Here is a 22,121-nt window from a genome sequence, read left to right as displayed (position 1 = left end):
GACTACATTTCCCACAATTCCAGCGACGGTGCCTATCGGGGTGTGTCCTGAGGGCGGAGGGAAGCCATGGGAACCTGCAACCGTCTGGGTGTGAGGCCCGGGGGATGGTTACGAGGAAGGGGGCGGAAAGGGGCCTCTGGCCCCGCCCTCAGTCCCTACGCTTCGGAGGTCAGCGCTTCCCCCTTGGCAGGATTCGTTTGTCGCCGCTGTGGCCACCAGAACTTTCTTCAGATTCTGGGTATCCCTGCCACGAGGAGCCCAGCCAGGAGCCGCGGAGACGCGGCGCCCACACCCCACACCTTCCTCAGCGCGCTCAGCCTGAGATCGCCCCAGCAGGGATGGGCGACAAGAACCGGCTGCCCTTCCCCGTGCTCCTCCTGGCCGCGCTGCCCACAGTGCTGCCGCCGGGGGCGGCCGGCTTCACGCCCTCCTTGGACAGCGACTTCACCTTTACCCTTCCGGCCGGACACAAGGAGTGTTTCTACCAGCCCATGCCGCTGAAGGCCTCGCTGGAGATCGAGTACCAAGTAAGTGCCGAGGCCTGGCCGACCTCCTTCCTTCAGCCCCGCTGCGCCGCAGCGTCGCCCTCACAAACTTCTTGGAGCCCTCCGGGCGGGGGGCGGGGGGCGGGGGTGGGGAAGAGGTGAGGGGCGAGGGCCACCCGGCCGCCGACTAGCTCCGCGCAGGCGCGCGTGACGATGCCGGGCGGGGCGGAGGCCCCCCTCTCCCCCTCCCCCCCCCCGGAGCCCGCGACCGACAAGTTTGGTCGGCCCTAGAATTGACGCTTACCCGTCCCCTTCCCTTTCCTCTGGTCGGAAAGAAGCCAAAGCCGATGATGTCGGTGGCTGTATTCTTTGTTTCTTCATTCTCCCAGCGCTCTTCTAGCCAAGCATACGCTCCGGTACTGAGCATTTCACCATTCTGAACGGATACACGTTCTCCTTTATCATTGGACAAAGTGGTGACACTGGTGTTTGGATCACTCCCACAATCTTCACCTAATTATAAATCCTTCCTGCTTTTACTTCAGTTAAGGATTTTTGAAATTGCCACCATGTATTTTTACTAATTCCGATTTTACATTACGTTGGAAGGGGTAATTGCCATATTTAATGGTAGAGTTGCATCTCAATTATATAGCCTTTATTTTCAGATCAAATAACATCAAGAAGTACACTACTTTTATCTTTTTTTTCACTGAACTTTGTTTACACGTCCCCCATGTCGTTTTCTTTTCGTTAGTATCTGTATAATTTATGAGAAAAATTGCCTTAATGTAGGAGACATTTTGGTAGGGGGTAATTTCTTAAAGGACAGTGATTCCACACAGTTATTTTATTTTTGTCGGTCGTGGGGCTTGAACTCTGGGCCTGGGCGCCGTCCCTCAGCTCTTCAGCTCAAGGCTAGCACTCTACCACTTGAGGTACAGCGCCACTTTTTTCTGGTGGTTTTATTGGAGATAAAAGTCTCACGGTCTTTCCTACCGAGGCTGGCTTCGAACCGTGATCCTCAGATCTCAGCCTCCTGAGTAGCTAGGATTACAGGCGTGAGCCACCAGCGCCTGGCATAGCTGGCTTTTTCTGTTTACATGGTACTGAGAAATCAAACCCAGGGCTTCATGCATGCTAGGCAAGCATTCTACCACTAAGCCATATTCCCAGCCCAAATGTTCACTCTGTAAGTTGATGTAAAGAATTTCTTAAGTACCAAATATTGTTAACTGTGGACCAAAATGAAATATTTTATATAGCTTTTATGGAAGGAACTTTACAATTCAGGTAGTTATAGATGCTTAAGACAGACACAGAGTAAAATATTTAAAGTCGTGTAGTTAGCAAAATTTAGGATACAACTTAACATTGCTTGATTTGAGTTGTGCTAAAATTTGTGGCAGGTAATTTGAAGGGAGTAGAGAGTTCTCAAGGAGCTTAATTAAAGGTTTAGTTCTCAAGTAGGCAATTTCAATAAAGTATGATTAAGTATTGCTAGAAGAGGGTCACTTCTCTGTGTTTCAGAAGAAGATTCCTACAGAATATAAAGTTAAATCTGGATACAGCCTCTGGTTTGAAGTTGATGACCGCTTGAACATGAAAATTACACACCTGTCCAGAAAAAAAAAAAGTAAAATCTGGAGAGATGCTTGAGATAGGAATGAAAGATAATGAGGTGCATTCCAGAAAAAGGAGAAAGATGATTAATATACATAATTCTTAAAAGGCATAGTATGTTTACAGCCAAGTATATATACAGAGTACAAGTACTGAGGGTTTTTGTTTTAAATTAGATTTTAAGAATGCAAAGTCTAGGGTAGGAGTAGCAGACAGACTCATTCTGAGTCCTGGATGATAAAACACAGCCCTATGTATCATGCTAAATAGTTTTTCCTTTATTTTGTACAAGGCCTTTGAAAATTGAAGCAATTTGCTGGCTTCATTATGCAAGAAGAATTTAAGGAAAGCAAAATTATAGTCAAAGTAACTAGAGGGCTAGTGAAATAGTTACAAAAAATTATATGCATCAAAAGTTCCTCAGTATTTAATCACAAATTATTCCTGTTATTTACCAGATACTGGTCTCTTGAATTCAATGCCTACATTCAAAATCCTGGCTCTTAAAAACAGCTGTGTGATCTTGAAGGAGTTATTTGGCTTCTTAAAAAACTGAGAGAATAGGAACTACCTCATGAAGTGTTCTTCAAAATAATTAATAAACCATTGAAAAGCCATTCCTGACTAAATATTCAGTGAATGTTATTTTACATTTATGTCTCTAGTGTTTTATATATAGCTTGCTTTAGCTTTATATTTTGTATCTTTAGTCAATATTTAAAATGACTAGCCTACAGAATGCCTGTGGCTCATCCTAGTTACTCCAGTGGCTGAGATCTGAGAGTCATAATTGGAAGCTAGCCTAGGCAGAAAATTAACCACCAGAAAACCAGTACTTTGGCTCAAAGTGATAGAGCACTAGCTTTGAGCAAAAGAGGTCAGAGACAGTACCTTAGGCCCTGAGTTCAAGCACCAGGACTAACAAGCAATACTTAAATAAACACACACACACACACACACACACACACACACACACACACACACACACACACACACACACACACACACACACACACACACACACACACACACACACACACACACACACACACACACACACACACACACACACACACACACACACACACTTTGTTCTCCAAAACATTCTTCCCTAAACAGAAATAGCATTGTAGGGATTTGCAGGGTGAAAATCATCTTTAGCCCTTTGTTTACATTTTTCAACTCCATGATTAAATTATTAGCAACTGTACATTACTCAGTTTTCATTTTGTTCTGTTTGGTTTAGTTTCATTGTCTTAGTTTAGGGTCAAAGGAAAATTTTCCTTCCACTCCTCCAAAGGTTGAAGTGAACTGAAGTTAACAGTAGGAGAAAAAAGTCCTTTATTTGGGCTTAGTTTTACATAACACGGGAGCCTTCAGAATAAAGACACAAAAATTCAACATTTTTATGTTATACTCACCCAGTACAGTATTCCTGTTATTTGAGCAACTTGCTTGATCAACTAAGGATTTTAGGTTCATGTATTCCTTCCCCAATGCTCTCCTTTCTTTATTACCTCAAAGTTTAGTGACTTAAAACAAAATGTACTCATAGTTTGTGCAAATCAGAATTACTTCTTACGTAGATCTTCTGCTCTGAGTCGCTTGTCAAGACTGCAGTCAGGCTCTACTGGAAAGCATGTATTTCCAAGCTCACTCACGGTTGTTGATAGGATTCCATTTCTCACTAGTTGTCGGAGTAAGTCTTCATTTTCTCACACTGTTAGCCATAGGCCTTCCTTGAGTCTTTCCTTGTGATCCTTTCCATAAAACTTGTTGCAACAGGAAAGTTCACTTCACACTGAGAAGTTAAAGAGGGCCATTAAGAGAGCTCAAGCTAGCAAGAAGTTACAGTCTTCCATAACCTAATCATGGAAGTCATTTCCATGTTTGCCACATTACACTCATTACACACAGAATGAGTACCAGAGGGGCAGGGACCATAGGGAGCCATGTCAGAATCCATCCCCCATACACATGGCTTAGTAGGAGTATATTTTATGTCAATCCTATGTGACCTAGGTTGAGGATATGATAGCTCTCCAAAACATTTTGCATTTGTTTTTCCTGTGTTCACTATGGAGGTGAGTCTTTCATAAGTGATTTCTCTGTTTGGGACTCTCTATAATCATGTGAATAGTAAATTTTGAACTACAAACTTCTTTGATGTGTAAGTCTCCAATTTATCTGGTGAGTTGTATTACTATGATTTTGAGGCCAAGATTCATGATCTTTTTATGGTCTCCAGATCCTGGTGGATTCATTTCTACCAACTCATACCTTGAAAGTACAATCCTTCAGTAGCTTTAGCCTACTTTTATTACCTATTTCCTACATAATTCATTTTCGAAATCTCATCCTGTCACGAGAATATTAAAGCCCACACTCCAAGCTGTGATGACTAAACAGTTGCCTTGCACAAATTCTACCACTTTGACTTTCATGCCTTTTGATCTTTTCCTGTTCAGCACAGATGTTATTTGACTGACTTTAAAGGAATAATAGTCACAATGTATTACCCTTTAGCTAGCCACACCAAGTGTCTTTGGAAAATGGCGAATTCAATTACTATACAGGTATTGACAGTCCCTTTATGGTAAATCTACCTTTTGATATATAGTATTCTGAATTAGAGGAGGTATATTATCCTAAAAGTGCTGTGGTTATATATAGTTCTGACAGAATTCTCAGGGAGAGGGTGCTTGCAAGTCTTTATTAGTGCTCTCATGGAAGAGGAATGCTGCAATCCAATGGTGGAGATGGAGAAGTTCAACTACTTCTTTTATAACTTTGTGTATTTCTTTGCCCTGGCTTTCCAGTTGAGAGGATTTGTTTTGGGAGATAACCTCCCCTTACCCCGCAGGCCCCCCTCCCTTTTTTTTTTGAGCTGAAGCTAGAAATCAGGGCATTTATCATGCAAGAGTTTTTAGATTACTTATATACTATTTTGCCAAATCAGATGTCCCTAAATTTTAATACGTTTAACTCAGCATCGAAATTTATCTACTTAACCAAAATTTTTTTTTTTGTCGGTCGTGGGCCTTGAACTCTGGGCCTGAGCGCTGTCCCTCAGCTCTTCAGCTCAAGGCTAGTGCTTGAGCCATTTCCCCAAAATTTGTTTTATTCCTAACCATTCATGTTACACTGAATTCATATGGAAGTTTAGTTTTAAATTGAGTTATTTCTTTTTGGCCAGTCTTGGGGCTTGAACTCAGGGCCTGGGCACTGTCTCTGAGCTTCTTTTGCTCAAGGCTAGCGAGTACTCTATCACTTGAGCCACAGCGCCCCTTTATGGCCTTTTCTATGTACGTGATACTGAAGAATTGAACCCAGAGCGTCATGCATGCTAGGCAAGTACTTTACCCTAAGCCACATTCGCAGCCCAAATTCTGTTATTTTAATATTTTTAATGTATTTTATCTTTTACAATTAGGTGTTCTCCTGGATTTGACTTCAGCTGATTTGCTTAATCTCTCTGAGCCTCAATTTCCTTAACTATAATGAAATGTGGGGATGGCGACAGGGATTTTGAAAATATCTACCTCAGAGTTGTTGGATTGACTAGAATATCTGTAAAGCCTTAGCACAGTGCCTGGCAATAAATGGTTGTGGTGGTGGTTATATTCGTTATGAAAATAAAATTTGATGTTCTTAAAAATTACTTTTGTGATTGGGCAGTGGTGGCTTATGTCTGTAATCCTAGCTACTCAGGAAGCTGAGATCTGAGGATAGCAGTTAGAAGCCAGCCTGGAAGTGGCACTGTGGCTCAAGTGGTAGAACACTAGCCTTGAGCTGAAGGATAGTGCTCAGGCCCAGAGTTCAAGCCCCACAACCAACGCATTCTACCACATGAGCCACAGCACCGCTTCCAGTTTTTTGAGTGGTTTATTGGAGATAAGTCTCACAGACTTTCCTTGCCTGGGCTGGCTTTGAACCTCAATCCTCAGATCTCAGCCTCCTGAGTAGCTAGGATTACAGGCGTGAGCCACCGGCACCCGGCTGCCTAGGTTTTAAATAAGTAAAAGACCAAGCATTTTAATTGCCTCCATGTTATGCAGGCTGCAGGGCTTCTCAATGACAGCCTATCTTAGGAAATTTAAGTAATATCCAAACTGCCTGAGTATAGGTGATGGCAACAGAAACATGTAAGAAAGGGAGATATCCCAAAAGTGAACACTATGCATATTCGGTTCTTTTCTAACCCACTGTACCTTTGGTGGCTTTCTTGCCTGTCTAGTTTAGGGGGAAATATTTACATCATATAACCTACTTGGTATCATTTATTTTCAGAATTTTTAACAGTTTCTTCCTGCGTGGTTTTCCACAGGTTTTAGATGGAGCAGGATTAGATATTGATTTCCATCTTGCCTCTCCAGAAGGGAAAACCTTAGTTTTTGAACAAAGAAAAACAGATGGAGTTCACACGTAAGTAATCTCTTTTATTTCTTTTAGCTAAATACCAGTGGATTATCTGCAGGGGCAGATAAATTTAGAAATAAATTAGGTAATTCAAAATGATCTGATACAGTGCTTATAGTGTACCATCTTCTAATCTAAAGCATATTCCGTTCATTCATTCCTTTGTCTCCATCCTTTTTCCCTTAGTTTCTTCACCAGTGTGCCACCACAGGATCAATATCCAGCTACCATTTTTCCTTGCCTTTTTTTTTTTTGGTTGTGGGGCTTGATTTCTGGCCCTGGGTGCTGTCCCTCAGCTCTTCAGCTCAAGGTTAGTGCTCTACCACTGGAGCTATAGCACCACTTCTGGTTTTCTGGGGCTTTCCTGCCTGGGCTGGCTATCCACAGATCTCAGCCTCCTGAGGAGCTAGGTTTAGCTAAATCTTTTTTTTTTTTTTTTTTTTTGCCAGTTCTGCAGACTGAACTCAGGACCTGGGCGCTGTCCCTCATCTCCTTTTGCTCAAGGCTAGCACTCTACTACTAGAGCCACAGGACCACTTCCATACATTTCTGTGTATGTGGTACTGAGGAATCAAACCCAGAACTTCATGCATGCTAGACAAGCACTCTATCACTAAGCCACATTCCCAGCCCCTTTTTTGCTTTTTGTTATTACAACTGGTTATAAAACATGAAATATTTACATTAAGTATTATTATTAAATATATGGCTATAGGAAGCCATAGACAGAAAATAAGAATTCAGAGTTCAACAAAAGGCCATGTATTATTTCTTCTTTCTCATTTCTTTTTTTCATATCTCATTGACATGGTTCCCTGTACTATTACTTTATAGAACTCTCTTTAATTATGTTCAAACTAAACTGAACTTATAGGGAGGAAAAGCAAATATGGAATAGCTAATATTTACCATAAGCTAAGATTGGCATGTTATATGCTTCTAAGTCTTTCAAGCCATGATAAGACAGACTCTTTGATTCCCAATTCCCATTTTACAGATAAAGACGCCTAGAGAAGTTAAGTAAGTCTGCAGGGACACACATGCAGGGTGGAGACAGGATGAAGCAAAACTTGCTTTGTACCATATGATGCTTAGAACATCCCTGGCACATAGCCTGTTGTAAGTACTAGCTATTATTATAACTATTGGTCTTCCTTAGCCAAAGTGCCTGGCATGTAACTGATACTCAGTAAACACTAAATATATGTGTAAATAAATTATAGGAATTAATCCTTATCCATCATTTTTTGGATACTAATTTAAAATACTTTAAAAGATGCATTTACTTATATAGAATAGAGAAATAGCAATTTAATTTTAGAAGTCATTTTAGAATCACTTAGAACTACCTTTTCTTTTTTTGTGTCAGTTTTGGTGGCTGAACTCTGAGCCTGGGCGCTGTCCCTCAGCTCTTCAGCTCAAGGCTAGCGCTCTACCACTCTTGAGCCACAGCACCACTTCCAGCTTTTTTTCTGCTTATGTGGTGCTGAGGAATCAAACCCAGGGAGGGCCTAATGCATGCAAGGCAAGCACTGTACCACTGAGCCAGCTTCCCAGCCCTTCCTCTCCTCTTTTTTGTTTTTTTTTAAATTTTTGCAGTGCTAGGTATCAATTCCAGGACCTTGCACATACTAGAAAAGTGCTATCCACTGAGCTCAACCCCTCATGTTTTGTTTTTTGTTGTTTTATTTTTGGGGTCCGGTTGTGGGGCCTGAACTCTGGGCCTGGGTGCTGTCCCTCAGCTCTTCAGCTCAAGGCTAGCGCTCTACCACTTGAGCCACAGCGCCACTTCCAGCTTTTTGCTTATGTGGTGCTGAGGAATCGAACCCAGGGCCTCATGCATGCAAGGCAAGCACTCTACCACTGGGCCACCTTCCCAGCCCCAACCCCTCATGTTTTGTCTTTAACAACCATATGAACAAAAAGTAGACTTTAGTTCATCCTTAAATTTTATTTATTTATTCATTTATTTATTTATTTTGGGTCCAGTCGTGGGGCCTGAACTCTGGGCCTGGGCGCTGTCCATCAGCTCTTCAGCTCAAGGCTAGCGCTCACTCTACCACTTGAGCCACAGCACCACTTCTGGCTTTTTTCTTTTTGCTTATGTGGTGCTGAGGAATTGAACCCAGGGCTTCATGCATGCAAGGCAAGCGCTCTACCACTGAGACACCTTCCCAGCCCACATCCTTAAATTTTAGAATAAAAAAATTATCAACTTTTATATCTACCCCTATTATCTGTTCTGTTACAGTGTTAAATCAAAATTAACTGTCAAAATCAGGCATGCTGGGCACTGGTAGCTCATGCCTGTAATCCTGGCTACTCAGGAGGTTGAGACCTATGGATCACAGTTCAGTCAGCCCGGGCAGTAAAGTCTCGTTTCCCACTAGAAAACCAGAAGTAGTGCTGTAGCTCAAAAGGTAGAGTGCTGCCAGGCACTGGTGGCTCACGCCTGTAATCCTAGCTATTCAAGAAGCTGAGATCTGAGGATTGCCGTTCAAAGCCAGCCTGGGCAGGAAAGGCTGTGAAACTCTCATCTCCAATAAACAACCAGAAAACCAGAAGTGGACCAGTGGCTTAAGTGGTAGAGCTCTTGTCTTGAGCTGAAGAGCTGAGGGACAGCGTTCAGGCCCAGAGTTCAAGCCCCTTGACTGGAAAAAAAAAAGTGTTAGCTTTGAGCAAAAGAGTTCAGGGAGTGGAGTTGAAGCTCCAAGATGACAAAAATAAAATAAGTCAAGCACCTGTGGCTCACGCCTACCTTTGCTACTCAAGAGATTCCTCTGTTTGACCGAGTGCTGGTCTAAAGGAGTGCAGCTGAAACTGTGACCAAAGGAGGCATTATGCTTCCAGAAAAGTCTCAAGGAAAAGTATTGCAAGCCACCGTAGTGGCTGTGGGATCGGGCTCTAAAGGAAAGGGTGGAGAGATTCAGCCAGTTAGTGTGAAAGTGGGTGATAAAGTTCTTCTCCCAGAATATGGAGGCACCAAAGTAGTTCTAGATGACAAGGATTATTTCTTATTTAGGGATGGTGACATTCTTGGGAAGTATGTAGAGTGAATACATCACTAAAATGGCATCCTGTGAAGCTGCCCATTCCATGGAAGTTCTGAGATCTTTCATCATGTAAATAATTTCCATATCTCCCTTTTATAATAAACTGATGGTAACTAAGCTAATGAAAAAAAAAAAAAAAAGAGATTGAAATGTAGAAAATTGCAGCTTGAAGCCAGTCTATGCAGGAAAGACTCCAAGTTTCCATCTCCAAAAATAACCATCAAAAATCTAAGCTGGAGCTGGGCGCTGGTGGCTCATGCCTGTAATCCTAGCTACTCAGGAGGCTGAGATCTGAGGATCGCGGTTCAAAGCCAGCCCGGGCAGGAAAGTTCAGGCAGGAAAGTTCGTGAGACTCTTATCTCCAATAAACCACTATAAAACCAGAATTGGTGCTGTGGCTCAAGCGGTAGAGCGCTTGCCTTGAGATGAAGAGCACAAGGACAGCCCCCAAGCCCAGAGTTCAAGGACCATGACCCACAAAAAAAATCTAAGCTGGAGGTGTGGCTTAAGTGGTAAAGCACCAGCACAACATGCAAACTGAGGGAAAATAGGAGTATTCTTGATTTATTTTGTAGAATTAACTCTAGTTGAGAGAAAAGAATAGAATATTTATTGGTTTTTGTTTTGTTTTGGTCAGCCGTGGTGCCTGAACTCTGGGCCTGTGAGCTATCTCTCAGCTTTTCAGCTCAAGGCTAGGGCTCTAACCACTTCAGCCACAGAACCACTCCCGGCTTTTTTTTTTTCCTGCTTATATGGTGCTGAGGAATCTAACCCAGGGCCTCATGAATGTGAAGCAAGCACTCTACCACTGAGCCACCTTCCCAGCCCCATGATTTTTTTAAAACCTTATTCCACAAAAGTAAAATGACTGAAGTTACACTAATTTTTCTGAAAATTATTTTAGCATAAATTGACTTTTAACTTTTGCTTTATAGGAGAAACTTTTTTTAACTAGTTCTAGTCCTTCAGATAGTACGGAATTTTTCTGCACTTTGCATAATAATGGGCTGAATTACCTCTGTAGAATTAAATATAAACAAGTTTTATAGAATTTTCCAGTAATTGGCATGTACAATTAAACTTAAAACTGGGTAGATAATGGAAGTCAGGAACCATGCTGTAGACTCTCTTCTATGACATGAAGATTGGTCTACAGTCCTCCAAGAATACCATTAATTGCAGTATTGTTTTACATTTTGTGTTTTCCCTGTGAGTTTGTGCTGCTTATGAGACTACCCAAGAGCCCAGTGATAGAAACAGAATTTTAATGAATAAAACTCAGGTTTGAGCTTTGAAGGGCTGCAAACCTAATTATTATATCTGAATGTTTTGCCTTTTTGACCAATAGCAGACCCTTTAAGAATGCCCAGTCTAAATGAACACTGCCCTTCAAGAGTCATATATACTGGCTATATAGTTATTGTAATAGAGTATTACATCTGCTGGAATGTTTTCCTTTGCAAATACCTCACAGCTGGTTTAGATCACTTAATATTCACATAATGTTTTTATTTTCCCTCATAAATTTGGCCTCCACCATATTCACCAGTATCTGTTCAACTTTCTTTCAAAGGTAAACTACCAACATTTGTCACAAATGAGTGTGTTTTTGTAGAACTAATCTATAATCTTTGTAAACTCTACTACAGAGCATTACTTAAATAGTTGGAAGCTTAGAAGAGACCACTCAGTACACTACTGCTTTTGCAAACAAAACAACTCAGTTTACAGGGTAATCTCAAAGAATATCTTAGTAATCATGCATGCATATGAATTGAACATAAAATAATTTTCAATAATGTATGAATATTAAACTTTACTGTCTTGTACTTGTCTTTTCATCCTATCCTTTTCCAAAAATTAGATCATTTAATAATCTTCACCAAATAGATCCCAAGTATGTCTACATTGGAGCTGGGAAGGTGGCTCAGTGGTAGAGCGCTTGCCTTGCACGCCTGAGGCCCTGGGTTCGATTCCTCAGCACCACATAAGCAAAAAGAAAAAAGCTGGAAGTGGTGCTGTGGCTCAAGTGGTAGAGCGCTAGCCTTGAGCTGAGGGACAGTGCCCAGGCCCAGGGTTCAGGCCTCACGACCCAAAAAAAAAAAAAAAAAAAAAAGTATGTCTACATTGCAAGGTCTTGAATATAGTTGTTTCCAGGTTCTTTCTCTAGAAGCTACAAGTTATCCTCCAATATAAAGAAATCAGTAGCTGCCCAAATACAAAGCATGTTTTTTCATTTTTTTTTAGTGTTAGTTTTTCCTTTGGTTCTTAATAGAAATACAGATAACTTAAGATGTGTCCTGTTTTCTATATACAGTATAGAGACTGAAGTTGGTGACTACATGTTTTGCTTTGACAATACATTCAGCACCATTTCTGAGAAAGTAATTTTCTTCGAATTAATCCTGGATAATATGGGAGAGCAGGCACCAGAAGAAGACTGGAAGAAATATATTACTGGTACAGATATGTTAGAGATGAAACTGGAAGACATCCTGGTTAGTATGATCTTATAAAGTATGATTAGTCACAGGGCCTCTTAACATGTGATAAGCATTAACATCTACATTATCTAGGCAGATCTGCTTCCAATATTTTCTCTTTTTTTTGGGGGGGGGGAGAGCTGAACTCTGGGCCTGGGCACTGTCCCTCAGCTCTTCAGCTCAAGGCTAGTGCTCTACCACTTGAGCCACAGCGCCACTTCCGGCTTTTTTTCTTTTTGCTTATGTGGTGCTGGGGAATTGAACTCAGGGCCTCCTGCATGCAAGGCAAGCGCTCTACCACTGAGCCACCTTCCCAGCCTCTGCTTCCAGTATTTTCTTTTGTCAAAAACAGGGACTTGAGCCCAGGTGCAGTCCCTGAGATTTTTGCTCAAGACTAGTTAGTTCTCTACTACTTTGAGCCACAGTGCCACTTCTGATTTGCTTGTGGTTAATTGGAAATGAGTCTCAGGGACATTTCCTGCCAGGGCTGGCTTTGGTCCTCAGATCTTAGCCACCTGAGAAGCTAGGATTACAGACATGAGCCACCAGCTTATGGCACAATTTCATATCTTAATTTTAAACCAAGAAATGGTAGCTTGTCCCTATAATCCTAGCTAATCCAGAGGCTGAGATCTGGAGGATTTCAATTTCAAAGCCAGCCTGGAAAGGAGTGTCCTTGACTGTTTTATCTTCAATAACTAGCAAAAAGCACAAGTGGAGCTCTGACTTAAGAATAGAACAAGAGCCTTAAACCCAGCTCAAGACAGAATCAAGGCACTGAGTTCAAACCCCAGTACCTGCACCAACAAGTAAAAAAAACTGGGCACTGGTGGCTCACACCTGTAATTCTAGCTACACAGGAGGCTGAGATCTAAGAACTACAGTTAAGAGCCAGCCTGGACAAGGAATTGTGTGAGACACGTCTCCAAGTAACCACCAAAAAAGCCAGGAGTGGAACTCTGCCTCAAAGTGTTAGATGAGGAACAAAGCTCAGACAGTGCCTAGGCCCTAAGTTCAAGTCCCTGGACAGAAAGAAAGGGGAAGAAGGGGGGAGAGAAGAAAAGCCAGGTACCAGTGGCTTATACCTTCCTGCCTATAATTCTAGCTACTCAGGAGATTGAGATATGAGGATTTCTGATTCAAAACCAGCCAGAGCAGGAAATTCTATAAAGCTCATCTGCAAATTAAAAACTACCTAGAAGTGGAGATGTGGCTCAAGTTGGTAGAGTGCTGGCCTGGAACAAAAACACTCAAGACAGTATCCAAACCCTGAGTTCCAAGCCCTAGGGCCAGCTGGGGGGGGGGGGGGGGGAGAGAAACACGACAATTTCAATGTTAGCTTATGTTCTTAAAGCCTTTGATAGTTTTTGTTTGTTTTCCCCATAAGACAGGCAACTAGAGGAAGGTGCTTATAATCCTAGCTACTCAGGAGGCTGAGAGCTGAGGATCACAGTTCAAAGCCAGCCTGGGCAGGAAAGTACATGAGACTCTGATCTCCAATAAACCACCAGAAAACTGGAAGTGGTGCTGTGTCTTACGTGGTAGCCTTGAGCTGAAGAGATGAGGGACGGCGCCCAGGCCCAGAGTTCAAGTCCCACAACTGACAAAAAAAAAGTATATTTTAAACTTAGAATGTCAGAGTACTTTGTATAGTAAAATTGCTTATTTATTTCCAGGAATCCATCAACAGCATCAAGTCAAGGTTAAGCAAGAGTGGTCATATACAAACTCTGCTTAGAGCATTTGAAGCTCGTGATCGAAACATACAAGAGAGCAACTTTGATAGAGTCAACTTCTGGTCTATAGTTAATTTAGTGGTCATGGTGGCAGTGTCAGCCATTCAAGTTTATATGCTGAAGAGTTTATTTGAAGATAAGAGAAAAAGTAGAACTTAAAAGTAAGGTTAACATAGAAAAAGGGGAAGTAGAAGGATGTAGTACATTGTTACAGTCCATTAACAGTCTTCTCCAAAATGTTTCAGGAATTATTAACTGTAAAACAAGGAAAATTTTTATGTGAAAGTCATCACTTTTCTTTTTATAGACCCAGTTGTTCCTAAGTGTGTATGAGCAAATTTAAATGTAAAATATACATTTTAACTAATAACTGCATTTTTCTAACTTTGAACACTGGGACTATAAAAAACACCAATCTTTCACCCAACTTTGTAAAACTATAGAAAATTTCAATGTATTAGGTTATAAATAATCTGTATGATTATGGGTTTGAATATAACAACTTTTCTCTACTTACACACTTATCTCTCTGAAAACATAAAAAATACAGCTCTGAAATAACGTTTAAAATCAATTGTTACAATATAAAATATTAGAAAAGTATTAGTTTTGTATACTTAGCTTATATCCACAAAAGTTGATGTTTTATTAATTCTTAAAACTCTTGTTTTATCTCTGGGAATTCTTAAAAACTCATTTTAAGAATTAAAAGGCGGGGCTGGGAAGTTGGCTCAGTGGTAGAATGCTTGCCTTGCACGCATGAGGCCCTGGGTTCGATTCCTCAGCACCACATAAGCAGAAAAAGGCCAGAAGTAGTGCTGTGGCTCAAGTGGTAGGGCACTAGCCTTGAGCTGAAGAGCTGAGGGACAGCGCCCAGGCCCAGAGTTTCAGCCCCCACAACTGGCAAAAAAAATAAATAGGATTGTCTCAACATTATAACTACAATACAAAATTTTATAATTAGTTATACAAAATAAATTTATTTTTATATTATCTGCTAACAGTGTTGGTAGTTACCTCATGATTAACTTTGATAATACATTATTTAGGAGGATTTACTATTGAAAGGACTCTAGTATATTGAAAGCATCTCTAGTATAAAAATATATCTCCTTTGAGTTCTCAAAATTATCAGGAACAAAGAACTAAACTAAACCAGAATATCTGATCCAAAATAAAACTTTTTCTATATAGAACTATAAATATATGTAAATAAGAGGCTAATTATGATATCCCAATTCTAAAATCTTTAGAAATTAATTTTCATTTCATAAGGCTATTTTGTACTTATCAGTCATTGTTTTGAATTACCTTCATAAATATTCAGGTACATGTTATGAGATAGAGCCTTACTTGAAGATTTAGCACTGAGTATATAAACTTATTAGTTTTTATCCCAACTCATAAAATCTCTTTATTTACACATAGTGAGGAATTGGAAAGAAAATCATGAGTGAAATACAATTTTTAAGTTACACTGATTGTTAGTGTTATAAGACTATATTATTAGAAACCTAAGAAATGGCACTGTGGCTCAAAGTGGTAGAGTGCCAGCCTTGAGCGAAAAGCTCAGGGACAGTGCCTGGGCCCCACGTTCAAGCCCACAACCAACCAAAAATAGCCTAAAAATCTGAGGATAGAACCCATCTGCAAATTATATTTTGGAATTCTTGATAAATAATGCTAAGTGTAATGACTTCTTCCAATTTACACTGAAGTGGCACAAGTATAAATAATATAAATTAGGCCAATAGGGAAATATTTCCCTATTCAGAGACCTTTTCAAAAATGAGATAAATATCTATTATGAGTTACCTTAATTGCCTAAGAAAATGTCTCAAATGACTAGGAAAGTTCTTGCAGCACAGGCAGTAAAATCACTGTCACAAGAGCCTTCTTTTTTTCCTTCTGTTAAAAGCAGGGTATAGATATAAACTACTGCATCTTTTCTATAAAACTGTGATTGAAAATTCTACCTCCTATATATGGCTGATACTGTACTGTATTCTAATCTTTACTTATCTAACCTGAAATTATGGTTATATCACCTTCTATAGATGTGATTTGTTCCACTGATTTTAAACTTATAATTCAGTAACTTCCTACTATATAAAGGTAATAATGACTTTATTTGGAGAACAAAACTTAGAAATACTGACATTTTATTTTTATAAACAAAAATATATTCAAGAACCAGATTAATAACTATTAATCTGAAAAGTAAAAATTGTAAATAAAGAACAAAAGTATTTAACATTTCAAAGGCATATTATCTGCTTCATATGATTATATTAATGTTACTTTCTGAGTTATAATAAATTCAAGTAAACTGCCATTGAAGAGCTCATTTTGTCTTTGGTTATAACTATATACAGTAAAAGACTGCAATATTTTAACAAAACGTAGAGTTCATTGTGATTTGCATTTGGACCATTATGAATGTGCTGTCCTTTATATGAATGTCAATGCACAGAAGTGTGTGAAAATATAGAAATACAATATAAATTGAAATGTAATTTTCTGAAGTATATTCATCCTTAATATGTCATCTTAAAACTCATGAAAACTAAATGCCTATAATTGTATACCTCAAATGAAAATGCTTTGTCTTCAAGTATGTCATGATTTTTAATCTGGTATGTAATAGTGCAGAGTTGCTCAAATTATATTACATGTGCGAACAGCCATCTTAAATGAACAGTACACTGGCTACCTAGCTGAATATACATAATAAAAACCATTGTAAAACTCTTACCTACCAATCATAAACAATAGTAACTTAATGGTTTCCTTGGTCTCAAGCTTTCATGTACTTTCCTTTTTTTTTTTTTTTTGGTCCAGTTGTGGGGCCTGAACTCTGGGCCTGGGCGCTGTCTCTCAGCTCTTCAGCTCAAGGCTAGCACTCTACCACTTGAGCCACAGCTCCACTCCCGGCTTTTTTCTTTTTGCTTATCTTATCTCCAATTAACCATCAGCTCTGTGGCTCAAATGGTAGAGCACGCCCCTTGAGCTAAAGAGCTCAAGGACAGGGCTCAGGACCAGAGTTCAAGCCCCACAACTAACACACATACACACAAAACAAATCCATTTCTAGACAAAAGATAAAAAGATAAATGTAATTTAGTATTTGCTAGGCTGTAAGAGAAGTCAGATCACTTACACTGCTGATGGGTATTTAAACTAGAGCCACACTGAAAAATATTCCAGGGAGTTGTGCATAAAACATACAGCACAGCATTTGTGTACTTGTACATATATTTATCCCTGAGAAATGAAAATGTGTTCAAATAAAACCACACAAACATACCATACTCATTTATAATAGAAAAAAACTAAAAACAAATGTCTTTCAAAAGTTGAATGTTGCCCTCCCAGGTGGCTCACGCCTGTAATCCTGACTACTCAGGAGGCTGAGATCTGAGGATCACCATTCAAAGCCAGCCCAGGAAACTCCGTGAGACTCTTATCTCTAATAAACCACTCCAATAAACAGGAAGTGGCTCTGTGGCTCAAGTAGTAGAGTGCTCACCTTGAGCTGAAGAGGGCAGGGACAGCGCCCAGGCCCAGAGTTCAACCCCCATGACCGACCCCTCCCCCCCAAAAAAGAAAGCTGAATGTTATATAAATAGAAATAATGTAGTGTATGAACTTTTTTTTTTTTTTGGCCTGTCCTAGGGTTTGAATTGGGGCCTGGGTACTGTCCCTGAGGCTGCTTTTGCTCAAGACTAGCATTCTACCACTTGAGCCATAGCACCCCCTCCAGCTTTTCCTGTAAATGTGGTACTGAGGAATCCAACCCAGGGCTTCATGCATGCTAGGCAAGCACTCTACCACTAAGCCACGTTCCCAGCCTGTATATGAACTTTTGAGATTAGCTTTTTTTTTGGTTGGTCTTGGGGCTTGAACTCTGGGCTTAGGCGCTATCCCTCAGCTCTTCAGCTCAAGACAAGCATTCTACTGCTTGAGCCACAGCCCCACTTCTGGTTTTCTATTGGTTTATTGGATAAGAGTTTCATGGACTTTCCTGCCCAGGCTGGCTTTGAACCTCGATCCTCAGATCTCAGCCTCCTGAGTAGCTAGGATTACAGGCGTGAGCCAATGAGGCCAGGCTTAAGATTAGCTTTTAAATCCCTGAACATTCCTTTCAGATCCAAATTGTTTCATGTAATAGTAGTTAACTCTTGGAGTGAGAAACAAAGGTATAACTTAATGGTATAGTCCTTGTCCAGCATGCGGAAGTAGTAATCACCAGTTCCCCCAAGTTCTTTTCATCACCACAGAGCATATCATGGATGTATTTTAAGTTTAGTCATTTCATTCTTTACTGAAACGAATCCATAAGTTCATGTAGAATAGCAAAAGACCTAGAATAGCCAAAGCAATTCTAGGCAAAAGAAGCAATGTAGGGGGTATCACAATACCAGATTTCAAGCATCTACTATAGAGTCATAACAAAAACAGCGTGGTATTGGCACAAAAATAGACCCAAAGACCGAGGTTTCCCACCACGGGCTCCTGGAATCCAGCGTTCTGACTGCCGCCATGACCCAAACACCCTTCTCTCCCCACTGCATCCCCTCCTCTTGGGACTCCTCCTCCTCTCTGCTGGGCAGGTCGGCAACAGCCTGCACACCAAGGGTGCCCTTCCCCTGGACACGATCACTTTCTGTAAGGTCATTCCCAAAAAGCAAGTTTGTCTTGGTGGAGTTCGACAACCAGTTAACCCTGCAGTGAGAAGCAGGATGAGTTCAAGCGCCTGGCTGAAAACTCGGCCTCCACTGATAATCTCTTGGTGGCAGAGGTGGGGATCTCAGATTACGGTGACAAGCTGAACTTGGAGCTGAGTGAGAAATACAAACTAGACAAGGAGAGCTACTCAGTTTTCTACCTCTTCCAGGATGGGGACTTTGACAACGCAGCCCCCTATAGTGGGGCGGTAAAAGTTGGAGTCATCCAGCACTGGCTAAAAGAGCAAGGGATCTACCTGGGTATGCCTGGTTGCCTACCTGTGTGATACCCTAGTGGGAGAGTTTATCAGGGCCTCCAGCATGGAGGCTCGCCAGGCCCTCTTAAAACGGGCAGGACAACCTCTCAAGTGTAAGGGAGACTGAGAAGAAGTGGGCTGAACAGTATCTAAAAATCATGGGGAAGGTGTTAGACCAAGATGAGGACTTCCCAGGTCTGAGAAGACCCGGATCACCAAGCTGATTGAGAAGAACAAGATGAGCTCCAAAAGAGCTTAAACATCCTAACTGCCTTCCAGAAGAAGGGGGCTGAGAAGGAGAGCTGTGAAAGGCTCGAGTTTCCTAGGGTTTGCTGGGGATAGGGAGGGGAGAGTTACCTGTTAGCCTTGAGACCTATGTGGGATGGATGGGGAAGGGTGGGGAGAGGGGTTGGAAAAGGTGTTATTAAACCTGAGCCCTGAGTGTGTCTGTTCCTTATCCAACCTTGGGCATCTCTCAAGCCCATCTGGGGAGAGCTGATGGCTCCACTCAGACAGCCAGTAAAAGGCCCCCTGGGAAGGAATTGGTGCTATATAAAGAGGGTACTGTCCATATCTACTACGAGAAATTTCTGATCCAATAAAAGTCCATGTGTTTGGTTAAAAAAAAAAAAAGACCCAAAGACCAATGGAATAGATTAGAAGACCCAGAAATAAAACCACATACTTAAGAGTATTTGACAAAGGAGCAAAAGACTTACAGTAGAAAAAATAGCCACTTCAATTACTTATGCTGGGAACTGGGCATGCAGAAAACAAAGTGAGCCCCAGCCTATCACCATTCACTAACATCAACTCAATGCATTAGACCTCACCATCAAACCTGAAACTCTGAAACTACTACAGGACAGAGTAGGAGAGACACTAGAATTTATTGGCACAGGTAGGATCTTCCAGAACCAAGTTTCACGGTAACAACAAATTGGAGACTAGACAAATAGGACTACCTTAAAAAGTTTCTGCACAGCTAAAGAAAACTACCAACAACTGGGATATTTACCAGCAATATATCAGACAAAGGCCTAATACCTATTATATACAGGGAACTTAAGAAACTAAGACCCCCAAATCTAACAACCCAATCATTAAATCGGCAAGGGAACTAAAGAGACTTCACTGAAGAGAGAAAAAGACAAAAAAAAAAAAAACAACAACATAAGATACCCCTGTCAGAATGGCCTGTATCCTAAATTCAGACAACAACAAATGTTGGCAGGGGATGTGGAGAAAGAGGAACCCTACTGCACTGCTGGTGGGAATGTAAACTAATACAACTACTCTGGAAAGCAGTCTGGAGGTTCCTCAGAAAACTAAACAGACCTCCCTTATGACCCAGCCATTACCAATCCTAGGCAGCTACCCTGAGCAACAGGAACCATGATACAACAAGGACACATGCACCTCCATGTTCACTGCTGCACTGTTCACAATAACTAAAATATGTAAACAGCCCAGATGCCCCACTATAGATAATGGATCCATAAATTGTGGTATCTATATACAATGGAATACTATGAAGCCATTAGAAAGGACAAAATAAGCTGGGCCCTGGTGGCTCACCCTGTAATCCTAGCTACTCAGGAAGCTGAGATCTGAGGCTCACTGTTCAAAGCCAGCCTGGGCAGCAAACTCCGTGTAAGACTCTTATCTCTTATAAAACACTAGAAAACCAGAAGTGGCGCTGTGGTTCAAGTGGTGGAGCACTGGCCTTGAGCTGAAGAGCTCAGGGACAGTGCCCAAGCCCAGAGTTCAAGGCCCCACGACTGACCAAAAAAAAAAAAAAAAAAGGGGACAAAATAATGACATTCACTAGGAAATGGATGGAACTAGAATAAATCATGTTGAGCAAAACAAGCGAAGATCACAGAGATAAACAGCACATGGTCTCCCTGATATGCAGATGTTAAATTAAAAACATAACGACATATGAAAAGGAAAAGGAAACAGAACTCAAGAAACAAAAGGAGCCGGGCGCTGGTGGCTCACGCCTGTAATCCTAGCTACTCAGGAGGCTGAGATCTGAGGATCGCGGTTCAAAGCCAGCCCGGGCAGGAGAGACCGTGAGACTCCTATCTCCAATAAACCACCAGAAAACCGGAAGTGGCGCTGTAGCTCAAGTGGTAGCGTGCTTGCCTTGAGCTGAAGAGCTGAGGGACAGCGCCCAGGCCCAGAGTTCAAGCCCCATGACCGACAAAAAAAAAAAAAAAAAAAAAAGAAACGAAAGGACCTCTTCTTAATTAGTCTCATTTTTAGATGACTTTTTTTTTTTTTTCCTGTTGGTCATAGGGCTTGAACTCTGGGCCTGGGCACTGTCCCTCAGCTCTTCAGCTCAAGGCAAGCACTCTACCACTTGAGCCAAAGACTACTTTCAGTTTTCTGGTGATTTACTGGAGGTAGTCTTACAAGACTTTCCTGCCTGGCTGGCTTTGAACCAGGATCCTCAGATCTCAGCCTCCTAAGTAGCTAAGATTGCAGGTATGAGCAACTGGCGCCCGGCTGACTCTGTTCTTGATCCAACATATGGTAGTATATACAGGTGCACATCTTAGGGAACTAAGGGGAGGGTATAGAATCAGAGGGTAAAGGTGAAAAAATACAACAGAGGGGCCCATCAGCTGCACTGGACATTATGAAAGTGAACTAAGCAACTCAAGGGCACCAATGGGAGGGAGGGAATGAGAGAGAAAGAGGGAACAGCTTACACTAAGCAAAAAGAAATAGTTGTATTGTCAAAGTTTGTAGGGTTCATAAAGCTTTATATAGCTTATGGGGCTAGGAAGGTGGCTCAGTGGTAGAGCGCTTGCCTTGCATGCCTGAGGCCCTGGGTTGGATTCCTTAGCACCATATAAGCAAAAAGAAAAAAGCCGGAAGTGGCGCTGTGGCTCAACTGGTAGAGCGCTAGCCTTGAGCTGAAGAGCTGAGGGACAGCGCCCAGGCCCAGAGTTCAGGCCCCACGACCGGACGCCAAAAAAAAAGCTTTATAGCCTATGATAATGACAACTGGCCTTATGAAGGTTAAAATGTGTTTGTGACTTTAAGTATCACTATCCTACAATACTGTGAAATTTCTGTAATCACTTAACCTCAATAAAGAAACTTTTAAAAGTTTAGTCAATTTTTCTGGGTGCTGGTGGCTTATGCCTGTAATCCCAGCTACTCAGGAGGCTGAGATCTGAGGATCCTGGTTAAAACCAGGCTGGGCAGCAAAGTCTCTGAGACTCTTACCTCTAATAAACTACTCTGAAAAAGCCAGAATCGGAGCTGTGGCTCAAGTAGTAGAGCACTCACCTTGAGCTGAAGAGCTCAAGGACAATGACCAG

The 22,121-nt window shown here is 41.3% G+C and overlaps 3 protein-coding genes and 1 pseudogene across 3 annotated transcripts in view; 2 read left to right on the top strand and 2 right to left on the bottom strand.

Moving 5' to 3' along the window:
• Positions 1-879, bottom strand: part of Ccdc18 (coiled-coil domain containing 18) — an 82,839-nt gene extending 81,960 nt beyond the window's left edge. Inside the window, exon 1 of the mRNA XM_070007673.1 lies at positions 790-879. The gene's annotated coding sequence lies outside the window, so the exon portion shown is untranslated. The remainder of the gene's footprint in view (positions 1-789) is intronic.
• On the top strand, positions 74-16,553 carry Tmed5 (transmembrane p24 trafficking protein 5). Its single transcript, XM_070007685.1, has 4 exons — positions 74-527; positions 6,436-6,533; positions 11,898-12,078; positions 13,740-16,553. The coding sequence occupies exons 1-4, from the start codon at positions 105-107 to the stop codon at positions 13,956-13,958; spliced, it is 921 nt and encodes a 306-aa protein (XP_069863786.1). The 5' UTR covers positions 74-104; the 3' UTR covers positions 13,959-16,553.
• Positions 3,450-22,121, bottom strand: part of Mtf2 (metal response element binding transcription factor 2) — an 86,523-nt gene continuing 67,851 nt past the window's right edge. Inside the window, exon 17 of the mRNA XM_070007678.1 lies at positions 3,450-3,909. The gene's annotated coding sequence lies outside the window, so the exon portion shown is untranslated. The remainder of the gene's footprint in view (positions 3,910-22,121) is intronic.
• On the top strand, positions 16,421-20,902 carry LOC138816919 (endoplasmic reticulum resident protein 29 pseudogene; annotated as a pseudogene).

This window comes from Dipodomys merriami, unplaced genomic scaffold (genome assembly GCF_024711535.1).
Source record: "Dipodomys merriami isolate MVZ:Mamm:240054 unplaced genomic scaffold, mDipMer1.0.p SCAF_7, whole genome shotgun sequence".
In the NCBI taxonomy this organism is placed as follows: Eukaryota; Metazoa; Chordata; class Mammalia; order Rodentia; family Heteromyidae; genus Dipodomys; species Dipodomys merriami.
Note: the sequence above shows the minus strand (reverse complement) of the source record. Positions and strands in the feature narration are given on the sequence as shown.